Genomic DNA, 17,046 nt, shown 5'->3' on the forward strand with positions numbered 1-17,046 from the left:
ACAATTAGATTTGTTTCATGTCTGATGCAGAACTAGCTTATTCTTTTCTTCAACTTCCATTTGCGTTGGCTTCCAGTTATTTCAGTGTGTGATCCATACAGTCTTCGGCTGCCTGCAACTTTAGTGGTCTCTATTCTAATGTTTAGACACCCAACTACTCATTCAAGGCATCAGATCTTCCACATCTCTGTTAGATTGCCTATAAAATGGGTGTGGGCTTTTTCCATTTCAAAAGGTGCACAGGCACAGCCTGTTCTCTTCCTCTCCCCCTGTAAGGCTGCTTCAACTGAAATGGGTGAAACAAATTTAAAAAAGAGCAAATGTATTTTCATTTGTAACTAATTCATTTGATCCCCATTTGTTTTTATAACTAAAATGGAGCTCATTTGTTTCATTTATTATTTATTTTGAAAACAAATATACACTGGTCCTTTCAGCTCTGCTTCCAAAAGAGACGCAGCAGATTGAATGTGGGACCCTTTTCAAGAAATGTATGTGCCTCACCTACTGAGCTATGGGGCAAGGGGTGATGTGTGAAGGATTGGTGATGTGTGAAGAATTGGTTCTAAATTTTCTGATCTGATTAAGTCTTTATTAATGCTGGAAGCTAAGACTGCAATTGTATGCACATTTAACATAGGACTACTTAATATAATGGAACTTACTTCTGAGTAAACAGGCAAGAACTGAGTTACAATGCATTTAGACTGCAATCTTAAACCAACTTACTAGGGTGTAAGTAAGCACCACTGAATTAGGGCTTACTTCTGAGTAGACATGGTTAGGCTTGTACTATTAATTTATCTAATTAATTTCAAGTTGATGCCAAGCTGTCCTCCCCAGCCCCAATAGGTCTAAATATTGCATGCTCCAATATAATGCCCTCCTTGGGACTGTGGGAATCATTTAAATGTTGCTTGTGATTTTATAGGATTCCTTATATTTCCACAAACATAAAATTGACAAATGTTTCTCAGCATGAAGTAGACTCAAAACAGATCTATTTTATATGCATACAAACCGTGTACATGGCTACTATAATTTTTACTAGCTGAATATTTGTAGCATATTGTAATGCCAGCCAATTGAAATGAGGTTAAATAAAAGACAAGCAGAGGCAGCAGTAAACCTCCAAAGATTTATTTTAACATACTGATCAGAAGTTGTTTAAAAGCAAACAGTAAAACAAAGTTTCTACTGTAAATCTATAGCAATGACATTTCTGTCAATTCAACTAGTGATCACTAGAGATTACAGTCCAAAGCTTAACCAAATTAAAAGCTCTTCCTGACAGTAAGAGCTGTTCGACAGTGGAATTTGCTGCCAAGGAGTGTGGTGGAGTCTCCTTTTTTGGAGGTCTTTAAACAGAGGCTTGACAACCATATGTCAGGAGTGCTCTGATGGCGTTTCCTGCTTGGCAGGGGGTTGGACTCGATGGCCCTTGTGGTCTATTCCAACTCTATGATTCTATTCTATTCTATTCTAAAATAGATTCACGGTGTTTGCAGATGGTGCTTATTGTGGTGATCAATGTTCCTCATTCATGGAAGTTTTCTTGCAGCAGTCACATGACACTGTCATCAAATGGCAAACTTATTTCTTTTGTCTTTTAATCTGAATTTATTCTTTTAAGGGAAAATCCAGTACGTTAAAAAACAACAACCACCTGTTGTTTCATATATATTTTCTGAAACAATCAACAAATACAACATGCCCCTTTCCCTCCTCCTCCCCCAAGAGCATGTAGCAAGTATTTATAGGAATAGTTTGCAAAGAAGCACCATGTACTTTAACCTATAAATGCTCTCTGCACTGTCTGGCAGAGTTATTCCAGGTCCTTGCCTATTTGCACAAGCTAAATGAAGCTTCATGAAATGTGTCCCTTGATTTTTGTATTCTCTGAACTGTCATTTCTGCTTTCAGCTTTTCTGTTAGGACAATTTGCCGTATTCTGTTGAACTATTCTTCAATCTATTCCTCCAGTTCCAAGACGCTGTCATATGGGCTGCTGTCAACAGGTACATGTTAAGATTTTTATGACACAAATCCTTAACCTCTCACTCAACAAGTTGACAGTAAGGTCATGGGGTGGGGGTCACCCTCCTTTGTTGGGTGATCTACAATCCTGAAAATCTCTTTCTAGGAAACCTGAATTTCTCTACATTACCACACCATTTGTGATACTTCAACAACCCATATGTCATATTAACCCACCACCTAGAAGCATCCTCAGTAGCTGGAAACTAATTGCTATACATTTATGATGATAAACAATATATGTCATAGCTGTAGCATGAATTTTTTAGGTCTTAATTCTGACAAAGACGAGTTGGTTCATTCTGTATTCTCTCTTCCAAACCCACAAATTAAGATATACTTTTATGGTGCTTTACTTTCTAAATATACAGTTTCTATTTTTGTGGAAGCTCTTAGTATATCTAGATTAAGACAGCTGTGTGTGATATTATCAAAAACAAAAATTTAGAATTAAATAATATAAATTTGCCCTGTAAAATTTCCTCATTAAAAATTCAGAAGATGATTAAGTTTTGCTTTCAGCAGACACTAATTGCATAGTTCAATAACCCCTCTGAACTTCGTTCACATTGGACTTATTTTTATTTGCTTTGACTAAACGAGCACAGAAGCAAAGCAAATACTGTCAATATTAAAGTAAAGGTAGAGACATCACCTTGCCAACAAAGGTCCATATAGTAAAAGCTATGGTTTTCCCAGTAGTGATGTATGGAAGTGAGAGCTGGACCATCAAGAAGGCTGATCGCCGAAGAATTGATGCTTTTGAATTATGGTGCTGGAGGAGACTCTTGAGAGTCCCATGGACTGCAAGAAGATCAAACCTATCCATACTAAAGGAAATCAGCCCTGAGTGCTCACTGGAAGGACAGATCGTGAAGCTGAGGCTCCAATACTTTGGGCACCTCATGAGAAGAGAAGACTTCCTGGAAAAGACCCTGATGTTGGGAAAGTTGGAGGGCACAAGGAGAAGGGGACGAGAGAGGATGAGATGGTTGGATAGTGTTCTTGAAGCTTCCAGCATGAGTTTGATCAAACTGCGGGAGGCAGTGGAGGACAGAAGTGCCTGGCGTGCTCTGGTCCATGGGGTCACGAAGAGTCGGACACAACTAAACGACTAAACAACAACAAAGGTACCCCTGCCCGTACGGGCCAGTCTTGCCAGACTCTAGGGTTGTGCGCTCATCTCACTCTATAGGCTGGGAGCCAGCGCTGTCCGCAGACACTTCCGGGTCACGTGGCCAGCATGACAAGCTGCATCTGGCGAGCCAGCGCAGCACACGGAACGCCATTTACCTTCCTGCTGGTAAGCGGTCCCTATTTATCTACTTGCACCCGTAGGTGCTTTCGAACTGCTAGGTTGGCAGGCGCTGGGACCGAACGATGGGAGCGCACCCCGCTGCGGGGATTTGAATCGCCAACCATGCGATCGGCAAGTCCTAGGCGCTGAGGTTTTACCCACAGCGCTACCCGCGTCCCACTGTCAATATTAAAACTTCTTTATTCCCAAGTTGTAGCCACAAATTATTATATCTTTGAGTTACAGTGCATGAATACAATATCTTTCCCAACTGCCTGTGTTTATGGATCCATACACACAGAATTGTTCTTTTTATCATTACCAAATAATTGGGGTGAATCCCCCACCCCCTGCTTCCCTTCTGCCCTCTGCAGGTTTGTATTTTCAAGCATTTCAAGCATGTGCAATCCTATGAACATTTAATTGGAAAAAGCAGGTATCTCAGTGGACTTACTCCTAGGTAATTGTGTACTGCATAGGATTGAAGCCAAAGGCACATTAGCTAGGAAGCAGATTCAATGAAATCAACAGATTTACTTCTGAGTATAGTCAAGAGTGTGTGCTACACAGCTGGAAGGGTATTTATTTAAAAGGTTTATAGATCACCTTTCTACAAATGTTCTCCAATACAACTCAGAGTGCACTTTCAGTTTCCATTGATTAAATTACAGCCAGGTGTCTCTGTGTGTTTTTATGAAAAAGAAATAAAGAACTGGGAGCTTGAGTTTTATGAAAAAGAAAGAAAGAACTGGGAGCTTGAGTTATGAAAGTTTTGAAAAGCTATTAAATATATACTTAGCAGCTGGTAACAGACAGCAGAACAGAAAAGGCAATTTCTGACAATCCCTCTCCCTACAGTACCCACTCTCCGCAAACTGCCCAACCCTCTAGGGTAGATTCAGAAGGGACATGAGGAACTGCACTGAAGATGAGAGGAGTCACAAAATTATTAGCATACAGAGTGACCACAGCAGTTTTTGTGCCATAACTGGCCCTAAACCCAGATTGAAATGCATCTAGAAAATTAGTTTCCTTCAAGAGCTCCTAGATATGGTCCATGACCACCTGCTCAAGAACCTTGCCCAATAAAGTTTCTGTGATTCAGTTCTGTTAGTCTGTGAACCTCTGCTCCAAGGAAGGAGAGTCTGTTCCACTGTCAAACAACTCTTCCTTGTCAGAAAGCTCTTACTGATGTTTAAACAGAATCTCATTTCTTCTGACTTGAATCCATTGGTTCAGGTCCTAAAAGGGCAAGGGTCCTGAGCACAAGTGGACCCTGACAGATCCAAGCACGTTTGTCCACATCCTTGAGCCTTACTAACTGAAACTCATCCAACACAACCAGACTAGAAAGTGCTCTGGACACGCTTTGATATTCATCTGCTGTACCAGCAGTCAAGATCCCAGTGGATTCAAGCGATTTTATCCTCAAACTGCTTTGCATACAAGTCATAGCGGTTCTGCCGCTTCCTTCTGGCTAGACTCTTAAGAAGTCTTGCACTACCTGGAAAAGCTCTGCCAGTTGGCACAATGAGGATTCAATTCACTCCCACTAGGCAGGCATGGTGATGATGCCTCACCAGCGTTCGATTGTTTCCTCACTCTAAGCTCTGGAGTACACCAGGGAGCCAAGCAGGTTCCATGAAGCAGGAGAGGGCACTATGGGGCAATCATGTCAACGGCCTGAACAATTCAGATGTCCCAGAGGTCAGACAAGGTTTCGACAGCAGTGCAAGTCATATCAGCTGGAAAACCCACAGAGCTATCTGGAATCTCATTGGATCCATCAGCCTCTGAGGGTGGACCATCCTCATGGGTCCCCCACCTCTGTAGAGGGGGAAATGTGCTGAAAGCCTAAATCTCAACATGAAGTGATCTGATCATGACAAGGGACTGCTGTCAATATCCCCCACTTTCAGACCACCCTCTTCCTTCCCAGTTGAGAAAACAAGATCCAGAGTGTGGTCTGACATATGCGTTGGGCCGGTGACATGTTGAGACAGCTCCACTGTTGTCATGGCAGCCATGAGTCACCCCAGAGTCAGTCACCTCAATATGGATGTTAAAGCCTCCCAAAGGCAGCAGTCTGGGAGTCCTCAACACCGCTTCTGAGACCAGTTCTGCCAGCTCAAGCAGGGAGACCGCTGGGCAGGGAGGTGGGTGGTAAACCAGCAGAATCTCTAATCTGTTGCAATTGCCCATTGCTAGGGATGCACACTCTGGATCACTTCCCAACTGGACAAAGAAATGGAATTTCTACAGACTACAGCAACTCCAACCCTCCTCTGCCCTGATGCTGCACCGAGTACCGAGGTGGGCACAGCTGGGTGAGACCAACTCCACCCTGTGCACCCACCCAGGTCTCAGTGATACAGACCAGTTTGGCCTCCTCATTCATAATCGGATCATGGATGAGGGAGGCTTTACTCAGAACCAACCTGGCATTCAGCCGCAACAGCCACAGACTCAAGGGCTGGCTGACAGGACAACCATAATTCCCCAGGTTGGAGGAAGGGCTAGCATATGGCACAGCCACTAATTGCTTTTGCCATATGCCCCTTCCCTGGCTTGTGCTTCCATACCTCTCCTTGTCGAGAACCACTGAAATTAGGGTGGCCCCTGCTCTCCCTAGCTCCTCTCTCCCAGGTACATCCTACATCTCTTCATTTAAAAACAACAAAACCCCCCAATTTTAAAGCACACACGTTAAAAGCAGTTAAAAATAATTCAAAACACTTTAAACAGGGCAATAAAAACAGCAGCAGAACCTGCCAGGCCAGGTGAGAAAGGCCTGTAAAGCAGGAAGCAGGTCCTCCAGGACTCAAAGCAAAAAAAGCTGCATCCCCCTCTGTTCTCTTTCCCAGTTTCACAGCCAGTCACATCTGAATACATGAACGCCAAGAAACCATAATAGAACAGCTGACTTGGTAAATGTCTAAACTGCTGCACCAACATCTAAGCGGCACCGAAACTTAAAATTGCTAGGTCAATTACTGAAAACAAATTAGAACCACATGGTGTTAATTAGGTATTACTTAATGCAAAACAGATTCATTATAGAGTACTTAAATGGTTCTATTTGTTCTATTTCTTTTTTGCTTTTTCAACTATATGCATTATGGAAGAGGTGGTAAATCTTAAGAATATGGAGCATCATCATCAAAGTTCTGTAACAGAGCTGGAGAAAGAAAATCCCTGGCATCATCTGTCTGTGGCTACATGGCAGCAAAACTAGAACTATTTATGGGTGGCGCCAGACAGAAAAGTGTTCCAGATTAACTAATCCAGAACAAATAATGCCCCGTTTCAATTTTAACCATGACTACCTCAAATTTTTAACTCCCAAATTTTATTTATCTACTCAGACAAAAGTCCCACTAGATATGATGGGGTTATTGTCAAGTACAGATTTATTCATTTTCAGTACTGTAGACCAATATAGCTGCTGTTCTGGAAAGCAAGTGAAAGCAACTCCCTTCTGACTTTACTGTACTGTATGCACACAAACTGGAGGGGTAAGAAAGGGAAAAGCAGAAATGGGAAGAGAGAAATTCTAACTGGAAGTCATAATTGGGCAGCTTCAGAAAGCAGGAGGGCTTGCATAAAGTGGGGCTGGGATTGTAACTTGCACATCTGTGTCCATCTGTGAACAGTGCAACAGAGTGTTCTTTTGCAGCATTTCTTGTAAGCATTAATAGTTGAATGAGGTGGAGCTCTTGGATTCATCTTTTTTTGTTCTATTTTTTGTCCAAGGAATTCCGCAGCTGCAACTAATCTGTCATGTTATTCCCATTTGCTCTCAATTTTTAAAACTGGTAACCTGTCATAAGAAATATAAATGAGGATACATAAGAGGAGAATCAAAAATCCTGTTGAAGAGCTCTCTTAAAAAAAAAATCTTTGGCACAGTTTTTAGGATGTTCATCTGTTAACTAAAGACAGTTGTAATGTGGCAGCTTGAGTAGAAAAAAACAAAAGTACTGTAGTGAAGAACAGCTATTAAAAAAAAGACTGGAAAGAACGCAAACTGGGATGCCTTGGTGTGAAAGTGCTGAACTGATTATTGTGCCCAGCCAAAAGAACATGAATGACTTGTGGAATACTCTTATCTTTCGTTTTGCAAAACAAGGGCACTGACACATAAACTTGGATCCCAAGAAGGACTCATGGAACAGGGTTGGTGGAAAGGAACTTCTATGGCCCCTAAAATAAGGGGACCCTCTGTGGTGGGGTGACCTGCGGCAGATAAACTGATCAAAATTGGGCTCAGGCAGCGTCCATGAGCAAGGTCTCACTAATGGATGACAACTGTAATAATGTTCTTTCCATTTTTGATATCCCGTGCATAAGATGTTCAGCTGTAACAGAATGCTGTTTATTAAGATACTTAATAAACAGCTATTGAACTTCACGGGTGTTGATCGATCTTCTGAAACGTATTACAGACATTTACATTTTTAAAAAAAGCACTCTCACTGTAGGCCCTCTATAATTTTATCACCAACATTCAGTGTCAAATCCTGGAACATTTATACTAGCAAAGAGAAGAGGACCACCAGGACAGGAATTCTACTCAGTCCTCGTTACTGTTGCAAAGGGAACGTGTTCAGTGGAGAAGCTGCAATGATCCATCTTGCCTCACCGACATATCTTTGAAGCAGACACAGGGAACAAAGTGATGTGGATGGGAATGGATCAGCCCCTCTAGACGAGTAATTATTTCATAGTCAGGAAGAGCAATGGTGGCAATATTGAGACCCAGCATTCGGGAGACGACTTCTCTGAAGTCCGCCAGCTGTAAAAACAAAAGGGGGGGAGAGAGATTAAATTATATCTCACGTCTCCTCCTCCCATACCAATCTGTCCATGCCATAAGCATCTGAAGATCTTCTTAAATTCTCACGCCATTTATGTTAAGGTGGGTGGTGGGAAGGCAGAGAGCATTTGGGGTGAGGCACCCTGCCAAGGAATGCAGGGAGTGTTCCTGGTGTCTGTTGTTATTTTGGGGCCAGAGGAAGATGGTTTTGCTTGTTTGCTGCCCTTTTAAGATGCTTGGGGTTTTATACCAATTTAAGTTTGAATGTTTTATGCTGCTGTTTTATTGCTATTGCTATTGCTTTGTTTGTCTGAAAAGGCTTTTGTTTTCAATATTAATCCTAACAAAAAATAACACATTGCATAACGAAAATGTAAATGAACATAAATGAATATAACCAAGATCATATTACAAAATTATAAGAATGTAAATAAATTCTATGGATTATATATTGTCCTCAGCCTTATAATTGCAAAACGTAATAGGTAAGTGCTGGACAAAGTTCTATAAATCTAGTTGTTTGTTGTCTTTTTTCTCATATAACATGTAAAATTGATTACTATTATTATGTTCCAAATCCTCTCAAGCCAAGCTAAAAATGATGATGCTTTCCACACTTTGTCTTTGGTCATTTTTAAAATGATTTAAATCTATTTCCAGGTCTAACTCTGGGACTGTATCTTGTAGATAATTCAGTAACAATATTTTTGAGTAATTTAATAACAAATATTCATTCTTTTCTAAAATAATGATTTTGAATGGTAAACCAACATGTCTGAATTACTGGACAGTGTGTGTGCATACAATTTGAACCTTGACCATTACATCTCCAGCACTTGTTGCCACAGTATATCCTAGAAAGTGCCACAGGGTTCTATCCTAGGCCCATTGTTGTTCAACGTCTTTATAAATGCCTTGAGTGAAGGAATTGAGCAGAGGTTCATCAAATTTACACATGACACCAAGCTGGAAAGGTAACTAAAGTTGCAGAAGACAGAATTGGGATTCAAGATGACCTTAACAAATTGGAGAACTGGCCCAAAACTATCGAAACCAATTTTAACAGGGACAAATATAAGCTTCTGCACTTAGGCAGGAATAACCAGCTGCATAATTCTATGATTCTATCCTGGGAACATGCAATATCTCTGCAACAAGAGTGCTACTATAAAGAAGTTGTTCTCTTCCTGTGGCTTTATGCTGAGCTCCAAATTGTTTTGTTCTGTCTGTGCTAGGAGAAAGGTTTTATATTGCCATTTTTGTTGGGGGGTTGTTTTCGTTATTATATTTTGCATTTCTAATGTTGTATAATGCTTACTTTTGCAGAGAATTTTATAGATGGGTAGCCATAGAAATTTTAATGAAAACAATGATTATCGTCATAAAAAAGAGAGCTTACAATAATTTATAAAATGCATAAAATGTAAACTATGAAACAGAAAATAATTGCCTTTCTACTATAAAATCACACCAAGAAATGAACTCAATGTCACTAAAAAGCTTTACATGTCCTTTAAAAAAAACACCAAAGTGGGGTGTTAAAATCTGGCAGGGACTCTTTGCAAGGATGGGGAATCTTTTCTCTGTTGGTGGTTGTACTCCTTTGGGTGAGAGTATTTATTGGAAGATGCTTCATGCAGATGGTGAATGAAAGCCAGAAGTGGATGGAGACAGAGCCAATGGCGTTTAGCAATGTACTTAAGTATCACTGTCCAATGTGGTTTGCCAGACTTGGAGGCTACAGCAATGGCCCTTGACTTTCCACCCTCGCCCTACCTTTGCTGTCTCTCTGTCTCTCTCTCTCTGGATGGGACATGCGTGTGTGGATGGGTGGTGTATATGCATGTCTGTCTGTTGGGTGTGATGCAGTGGCTCTCTTTCTTTGTTACATAATACTGAATAAAGATTATAAATTAAAATAAATTATAATGAGGCATTATTGACCTGACTTTCACATACAGTGGTACCTCTGGTTAAGAACTTAATGCATTCTGGAGGTCCGTTCTTAACCTGAAGCTGTTCTTAACCTGAGGTACCACTTTAGCTAATGGGGCCTCCCGCTGCTGCCGCTGCACGATTTCTGTTCTCATCCTGAAGCAAAGTTCTTAACCCGAGGTACTATTTCTGGGTTAGCGGAGTCTGTAACCTGAAGCAAATGTAACCCAAGGTACCACTGTACATGTTGAATTTATGGGCTTGGTCTATGCCACTTCATGCATGTAGGTACTCACATAAAACAATACAAAGTTGGAGAGGGACTTGTAAAACCCATCTAGTCTAAGTGCCTAAATGATGCAGGAAACCCAGAACTAGAGTATACCCAACAGGTGACTGTCTAGCCTCTGCCTGAAAATGTCCAGTGTGGGAGAGCTCACCTCAGCAGAAATGCACATCTCCACAGAAAAAAAATAATAATGTGGAAATCTAGCATGACTCAGTAAGGCTAGATCCTTGACCTCTAGCTTTCTGTACAGAAAGGATTTTTTTTTTTTTGTATGAAAGAACAGTCAGTCATATGAGTCCTTGGATTTTATCTGAAATGATAAAATCCAGCTTCAAGGTTTACCACCTCCACGAAAAGTATTGAGTAGTCAGAAAGAAAGAAGGATGGATGGATAAATATTCAGCTTAGGTTTCCTTTCCTGCTCAGTTCCAGGAAAAAAGCTGGAAGCGATTGTCTTCTGCAAAATATCCAACTTGAAAATTCAATAACTTTGAGTCAAAGCAGTTGAGAAGGAATCTGAAGTTCTGTTTATTTTATACTGCAACCACACATTAAATATTACACACTTCATTGCATGACTTGAATCAATGTCAGAATATATTCAGATCTTTGTGGTTCATTGTGTCCAAAAAGGTCTTTTTCCAAATGCTTGCAATTGTTTGTGCTCTTTAATCTGGTGTTATTAGAATAGGTGGCATTTGATGCAACAGATTGCATTATCCTTGTTTTGAGAATAAAGACAAGCTGTCAGGAATCTGCCCAAGAGCAGTGCTATTATCAAATGAAGTGCTTTCTATAAATCAACTACTTTTATTCATGGAAAAGGGCAACCACTTCTATTCTATGTGTGCTGTGCTATACTGTGTGAGCAGTTTAATCTCAAAGCTTTTGTATAAAATGCAGGAGCCACTCTGGCTATGAAGGTGTAAGGAAGGTCTGTCCAATATTTTGTGGGCCCTGGGAAGAGGCTTCTTCAGAGCAAAACAGAAGAGGCTACCCTGGAACCCCTTCAATTGTCATTGGACTCCAACTCCCATCAGCCCCACCCAACGTGGCCAATGGTCAGGACTGAAGGGAGCTGTAGTCCAACAAGCTGTGGAGAGCTTGGAGGGAAGAAAGGTGAGGTGCTTACATCTACTCTGAGGCCATTTGAGGTGGAATGATTGTGAGAGAGCAACATTAGCTGGGGAAATAAGTAGCTCTGGATGAAGAACAGGAAGAAGTGAATGCTTATTTGTTTCACATGGAACCAACACAGCCAGTACACTGATCACTATGATGCCTGATTGCCAACTAGTCCCCTGAGAGGTCTATTGAAAAATCCTTTTTACACGTAAACCCCTAAAGAGTAGTCAGTGCTTTTATATTTGTAGCCAGTGCCATCAGTATAATTACCAATATACTGACTCAATGAAGTTTGGAAGTAAGATAGCAATTATGTATTTTATATACAGAAGCCTTTAAGACATTATACAGCATCCACCCCACAAATTTGTGATCTCCTCAGCTCAGGGGGCGTTTGAGTGTGAGAATTCGTGTAAAAAGAGTTGGACTGGCAAATTCTTTTTGGCAGTGGCTACCTTAACGGACTTGAACTGGACCTAACGGTCAGGGGTCCCTTTACCTTTATCTTGAAATGTAGTGATGTATTGAAGTGAGAGCTGATCGCTGAAGAATTGATGCTTTTGAATTATAGTGCTGGAGGAGACTCTTGAGAATCCCATGGACTGCAAGATCAAACCTATCCATACTTAAGGAAATCAGCCCTGAGTGCTCACTGGAAAGGACAGATCCTGAAGCTTAGACTCCAATACTTTGGTCACCTCATGAGAGGAGTAGACTCCCTGGAAAAGACCCTGATGTTGGGAAAGATGGAGGGCACAAGGAGAAGGGGACGACAGAGGACGAGATGGTTGGACAGTGTTCACAAAACTACCAACATGAGTTTGACCAAACTGCGGGAGGCGGTGGAAGACAGGAGTGCCTGACCATGGGGTCACGAAGAGTCGGACACGACTAAACAACTAAACAACAACAACCTTGAAATGGCATAAATAATACACTAGTAAAAAAAGAAGTCTTCTTTCACTTATGGAGTTTAACTTTTTGTAAACTAAAGAGTATTTTTTAAACTCACACCAAGAAAAAGGAATATGACATTTAAAGCACACACCCGAAATTGCTTCAGATACCAAGTTGCTAAGTGGTAGATGAAGGGAACGCTGGTAGATGAAGGGAACACAGTGGATGTAGCCTACCTTGATTTCAGCAAGGCATTCGACAAGGTGCCCCATGATATTCTTGTAAAGAAGCTGGTAAAATGTGGTCTTGACTATGCTACCACTCAGTGGATTTGTAACTGGCTGACTGACCGAACCCAAAGGGTGCTCATCAATGGTTCCTCTTCATCCTGGAGAAGAGTGACTAGTGGGGTGCCACAGGGTTCTGTCTTGGGCCCGGTCTTATTCAACATCTTTATCAACTACTTGGATGATGGACTCAAGGGCATCCTGATCAAATTTGCAGATGACACCAAACTGGGAGGGGTGGCTAACACCCCAGAGGACAGGATCACACTTCAAAACGACCTTGACAGATTAGAGAACTGGGCAAAAACAAACAAGATGAATTTTAACAGGGAGAAATGTAAAGTATTGCACTTGGGCAAAAAAAATGAGAGGCACAAATACAAGATGGGTGCCACCTGGCTTGAGAGCAGTACATGTGAAAAGGATCTAGGAGTCTTGGTTGACCACAAACTTGACATGAGCCAACAGTGTGACACGGCAGCTAAAAAAGCCAATGCAATTCTGGGCTGCATCAATAGGAGTATAGCATCTAGATCAAGGGAAGTAATAGTGCCACTGTATTCTGCTCTGGTCAGACCTCACCTGGAGTACTGTGTCCAGTTCTGGGCACCACAGTTCAAGAAGGACACTGACAAACTGGAACGTGTCCAGAGGAGGGCAACCAAAATGGTCAAAGGCCTGGAAACGATGCCTTATGAGGAACGGCAAAGGGAGCTGGGCATGTTTAGCCTGGAGAAGAGGAGGTTAAGGGGTGATATGATAGCCATGTTCAAATATATAGAAGGATGTCATATAGAGGAGGGAGAAAGGTTGTTTTCTGCTGCTCCAGAGAAGCGGACACGGAGCAATGGATCCAAACTACAAGAAAGAAGATTCCACCTAAACATTAGGAAGAACTTCCTGACAGTAAGAGCTGTTCGACAGTGGAATTTGCTGCCCAGGAGTGTGGTGGAGTCTCCTACTTTGGAGGTCTTTAAGCAGAGGCTTGACAACCATATGTCAGGAGTGCTCTGATGGCGTTTCCTGCTTGGCAGGGGGTTGTGGTCTATTCCAACTCTATGATTCTATGATTCTATGAAATGCCAAGAGCTGCTTATCGGTCATATTGTTACATACCTGTTTCTCTCTTTTCATCACTGCCTGTAGAGTAGATTTAAGTGTTCCCAGTTCACTGGTAACAGATTCCAGTCTGCTTTTGGCCTTCTCTTTATCTTCCTTTGCTTCACGCTCTACATCATGCAACTCTGATTTGACAGAGGTCAGCTGCTTCTCAGCCTTTGCATTCATCTTTTCCAGTTTCTCTTGGGACTTGCTTAGATCTTCTATGGTTCTGTCCTGCTCCAGTGTCCTGATCTGTGAACAAATTCCAGAGTTGCCTCAGGAGGGGTGTAAACAGTAGGCTATCTAGTGCAAGGGGGTATAAAGCTAAACTACATAAGATGTGAGAGATCCCTGCTGAGATCTCTTGAGGTTTACATTTTTTATGTAAAAGCAGCCAGTTTTGATTGCTGGGGTGCAGAGGATGGTGTGGTTAACCTTCTGCATGCCCTCACGCTGTTTTATTGATCTAAATCCTGCTACCCCAGATGGCTATTTGCCTTGTTGAATAAGACATTGTATATCTCCCCCCCCCCCCGGAATAAACTGCAGCTTTGGCTGGGTGGGGGTGGTTCGATTAGAAAATGGTGTGAAGGGAAAGTTAAACTCCACTCCCCTTAATGTGGGGCTGAAAATGCATGCTTTGGAGTAATCAGATCCGGAGAGGGGGAGAAGCTAGCAATTAATCCGGGGAATTTTTACACAGGGTGTGTGCTCTACTGCCAAGGCCCTTGCCTACATTTACCCAGAAACAAGTGGTGCTGAGTAGACTTGCATAGGCTTGTGTTATTAGCTACTAAGACATTAAGTCCAAGATTCTGAAGAACACAAATTTATCAGCATTTCTAAATTGCTCTATTTTGCCCAGTACTCAGCATGAGCTGAACAGTTTTGGATACACATATGTAAAATTTAAACTATCCGCTGGCATTTGTACACCTTTTGAGCACGGCTTAAAAGAGATAGGTATCATATTCCCCCACCTTCAGTTCGTTGGTGTCAGCCAGTTTAGCTTTCAGGTCTGTATTTGTTTCTCTTGCTAAGGCAAGTTCATTCTGTAATCTGTCCACCTTTTTTTGTAGTTTTCTGACCATCAGGTTGGCATCATCTCTTTCCACAGCCAGGGCTGTGCGCACTTGCTTCTCTTCTTCTAGCTGTGCTATCTTCTGACGCAAAAGTTTCATGTGTAGCTCTTTGCTGTCAAGCTGCTCTTTCTGAGTTCTCAACTACATTGAAAAGTTAAAAAGCAGTGAACACACATACACACGCCACAAAATCACACTTCACCGTGAAATGTAATGGTGAATATTTATTTATTTGCCACCCACAGAAAACATGAATGTTAACATTTTTTGCAAATGTTAGTGGGATCTTTGAAGGGCAGATCAGGAGGTGGACACTGACGTGGGGGCAGTGGAGATTTGGGTGACTGAGTGGAATGTGTTACTGTTTTAGGATGTTGTCTGAGGGTTTGCGTCTTTCTGTTCTTCTCGGGAGGCGGAGATTACTTTTAAAACTAAGCTGCATTTAGGCAGCAAATCACTCAACAGAATGGCTGTTGTATGGTTGAGAAATGGGGCCACAAAAGCAATTGGGAATGACACTATGTAGTGATGAAGAATTCTTACCTGGACACTACAAAAGAGATGACTGACCCCATAGACTACTCATAGAGGAAACCATATTTTTTCCTCATACATGGTCCTAGTAATGATGTTCCCACTACCCCGGAATCTCTAAGAACTGTAACCTCCTATCCCAAATTTCTCTCTTTTGCTTCTGCTCAAAGGTCTGTCAAAAGTGATGGGGAGGATCTTGCCAAAAAGCTCAAGGCAGCATACATGGTTGTCACTCTCCCCCATTTTTATACTCACAACAAATGTCTCTGATACTGATCTGACACTAACTGCTAGAGTGACTACCCCAGGCGGGTCTAAATAATCAGGCGCTGCACTTTATTATGTTTTGAAAGGTGGTATTCTCAAATCTTGCTCCACTTTTCCTACCTTTCTTTGTAGATTGCGAGCCATGATCTTATTCTCAGTTAACGTGTCTCCTTCCAGTTTGATCAATTGGTCTGCACGAGCCAATACTGCATCCAACCTCATATCAAATCCAATATCCGCTGCCATTCCGTCAAGATTCATCTTTTCATAAAGTTGATCCAGGAATTTAAGATACTTCAGAGAATGGGAAGAAATGCAGAAATAAATGAAAAGAGGCAACAAAAATACATTCAAAAAGGAAAAGTGCTTTCTTTTTCCCTAGTAGGTACTTTGATAATGTAATTATTTCTATACATAACTGGTGGAATTCAGGCAGGGTTCGTGTGCACAAAATAGGGTCTGCTTGGGTATAGGAAGACTTTATATCAAGACAGATTATTGGTCCATCTAGCTCAGCAGTTCTGAGCTGGCAGCAGTTCTCCAGGGTTTCACCTGGGGGATGTTCCCAGTCCTATTTGGAGATGTTGGGAATTGAACCAGGGACCTTATGCATGCAAAGCAGATGTTGTACCAGGGTCATATTACTTCAGCAAACATCCAGTTGAATGACCCATTCCCTCCCAGAGCCACAGTCACAGAATCATCTAGCAGGTGGGGGGAAATGTTGGATTTTGACCAAGCTGTCACTCCCCTGATTCATATGAGAAAATGACCTCCTGCAGACAGTTCTCTCTCAACACCAGGAAAGTCATTTAAAAAGCAACATGTCCTAAATATGTGTTTCTCACAGTAGGTGGTTTTGAAACTGGGGCCAAGGTTAGCTGGAAGGAGCCCGCATAACATGACCTATAAAGCAAATTAGCTAAGAGGCACTATGTGCAGGAAAGATCAGTTCTAAAAAGAAAAAGAAATAGAAAGAAAGAACAGCTTGCAGGGATACATATTAGATTAAGCTACCGTATCAGAATTATTAAACGCAGAAGTTGAATTTATTTTCCTGTTGTTCCCATTTATACTATCACACCAATCATGTATATAGCACATTTTTAATGTGTGCAAATCAGAAAGCAAACAACAAGGGCTGTTCTGAATAACGCAGGTCATTGGTGTGTACCAAAAGCAACCCCCCTCCAAATAAATGTAAGTCTTTTAAAGTGCTACAAAGCTATTTTGTGTATTTGCTGTAACAGACTACTATGACTACATCTCTGGAGCCAAATTAACCAAGATGGGAAACTGCATCATCTTGCAGATCCTAAGAAATGCACTGGATTTCTTTTCAAGCTTTGCTCCTAAAATTAGCTTAGGTGGTTTGTCAG

The 17,046-nt window shown here is 41.6% G+C and overlaps 1 protein-coding gene across 1 annotated transcript in view; it reads right to left on the reverse strand.

Annotated features, from left to right (window-relative positions):
• Positions 1–6,721: 6,721 nt before the first annotated feature.
• The window catches only part of CCDC170 (coiled-coil domain containing 170), a 42,033-nt gene continuing 31,708 nt past the window's right edge, over positions 6,722–17,046 (reverse strand). The window contains exons 8-11 of the mRNA XM_082215224.1: positions 15,788–15,961; positions 14,765–15,007; positions 13,800–14,036; positions 6,722–8,129 (exon numbers count right to left, since the gene is read on the reverse strand). Of these exons, the coding sequence (XP_082071350.1) occupies positions 7,941–8,129; positions 13,800–14,036; positions 14,765–15,007; positions 15,788–15,961 (843 nt within the window). The 3' untranslated portion in view covers positions 6,722–7,940. The remainder of the gene's footprint in view (positions 8,130–13,799; positions 14,037–14,764; positions 15,008–15,787; positions 15,962–17,046) is intronic.

The sequence above is a fragment of the Podarcis vaucheri genome, assembly GCF_965113315.1.
Source record: "Podarcis vaucheri genome assembly, chromosome: 3".
NCBI classification, from domain to species: Eukaryota; Metazoa; Chordata; class Lepidosauria; order Squamata; family Lacertidae; genus Podarcis; species Podarcis vaucheri.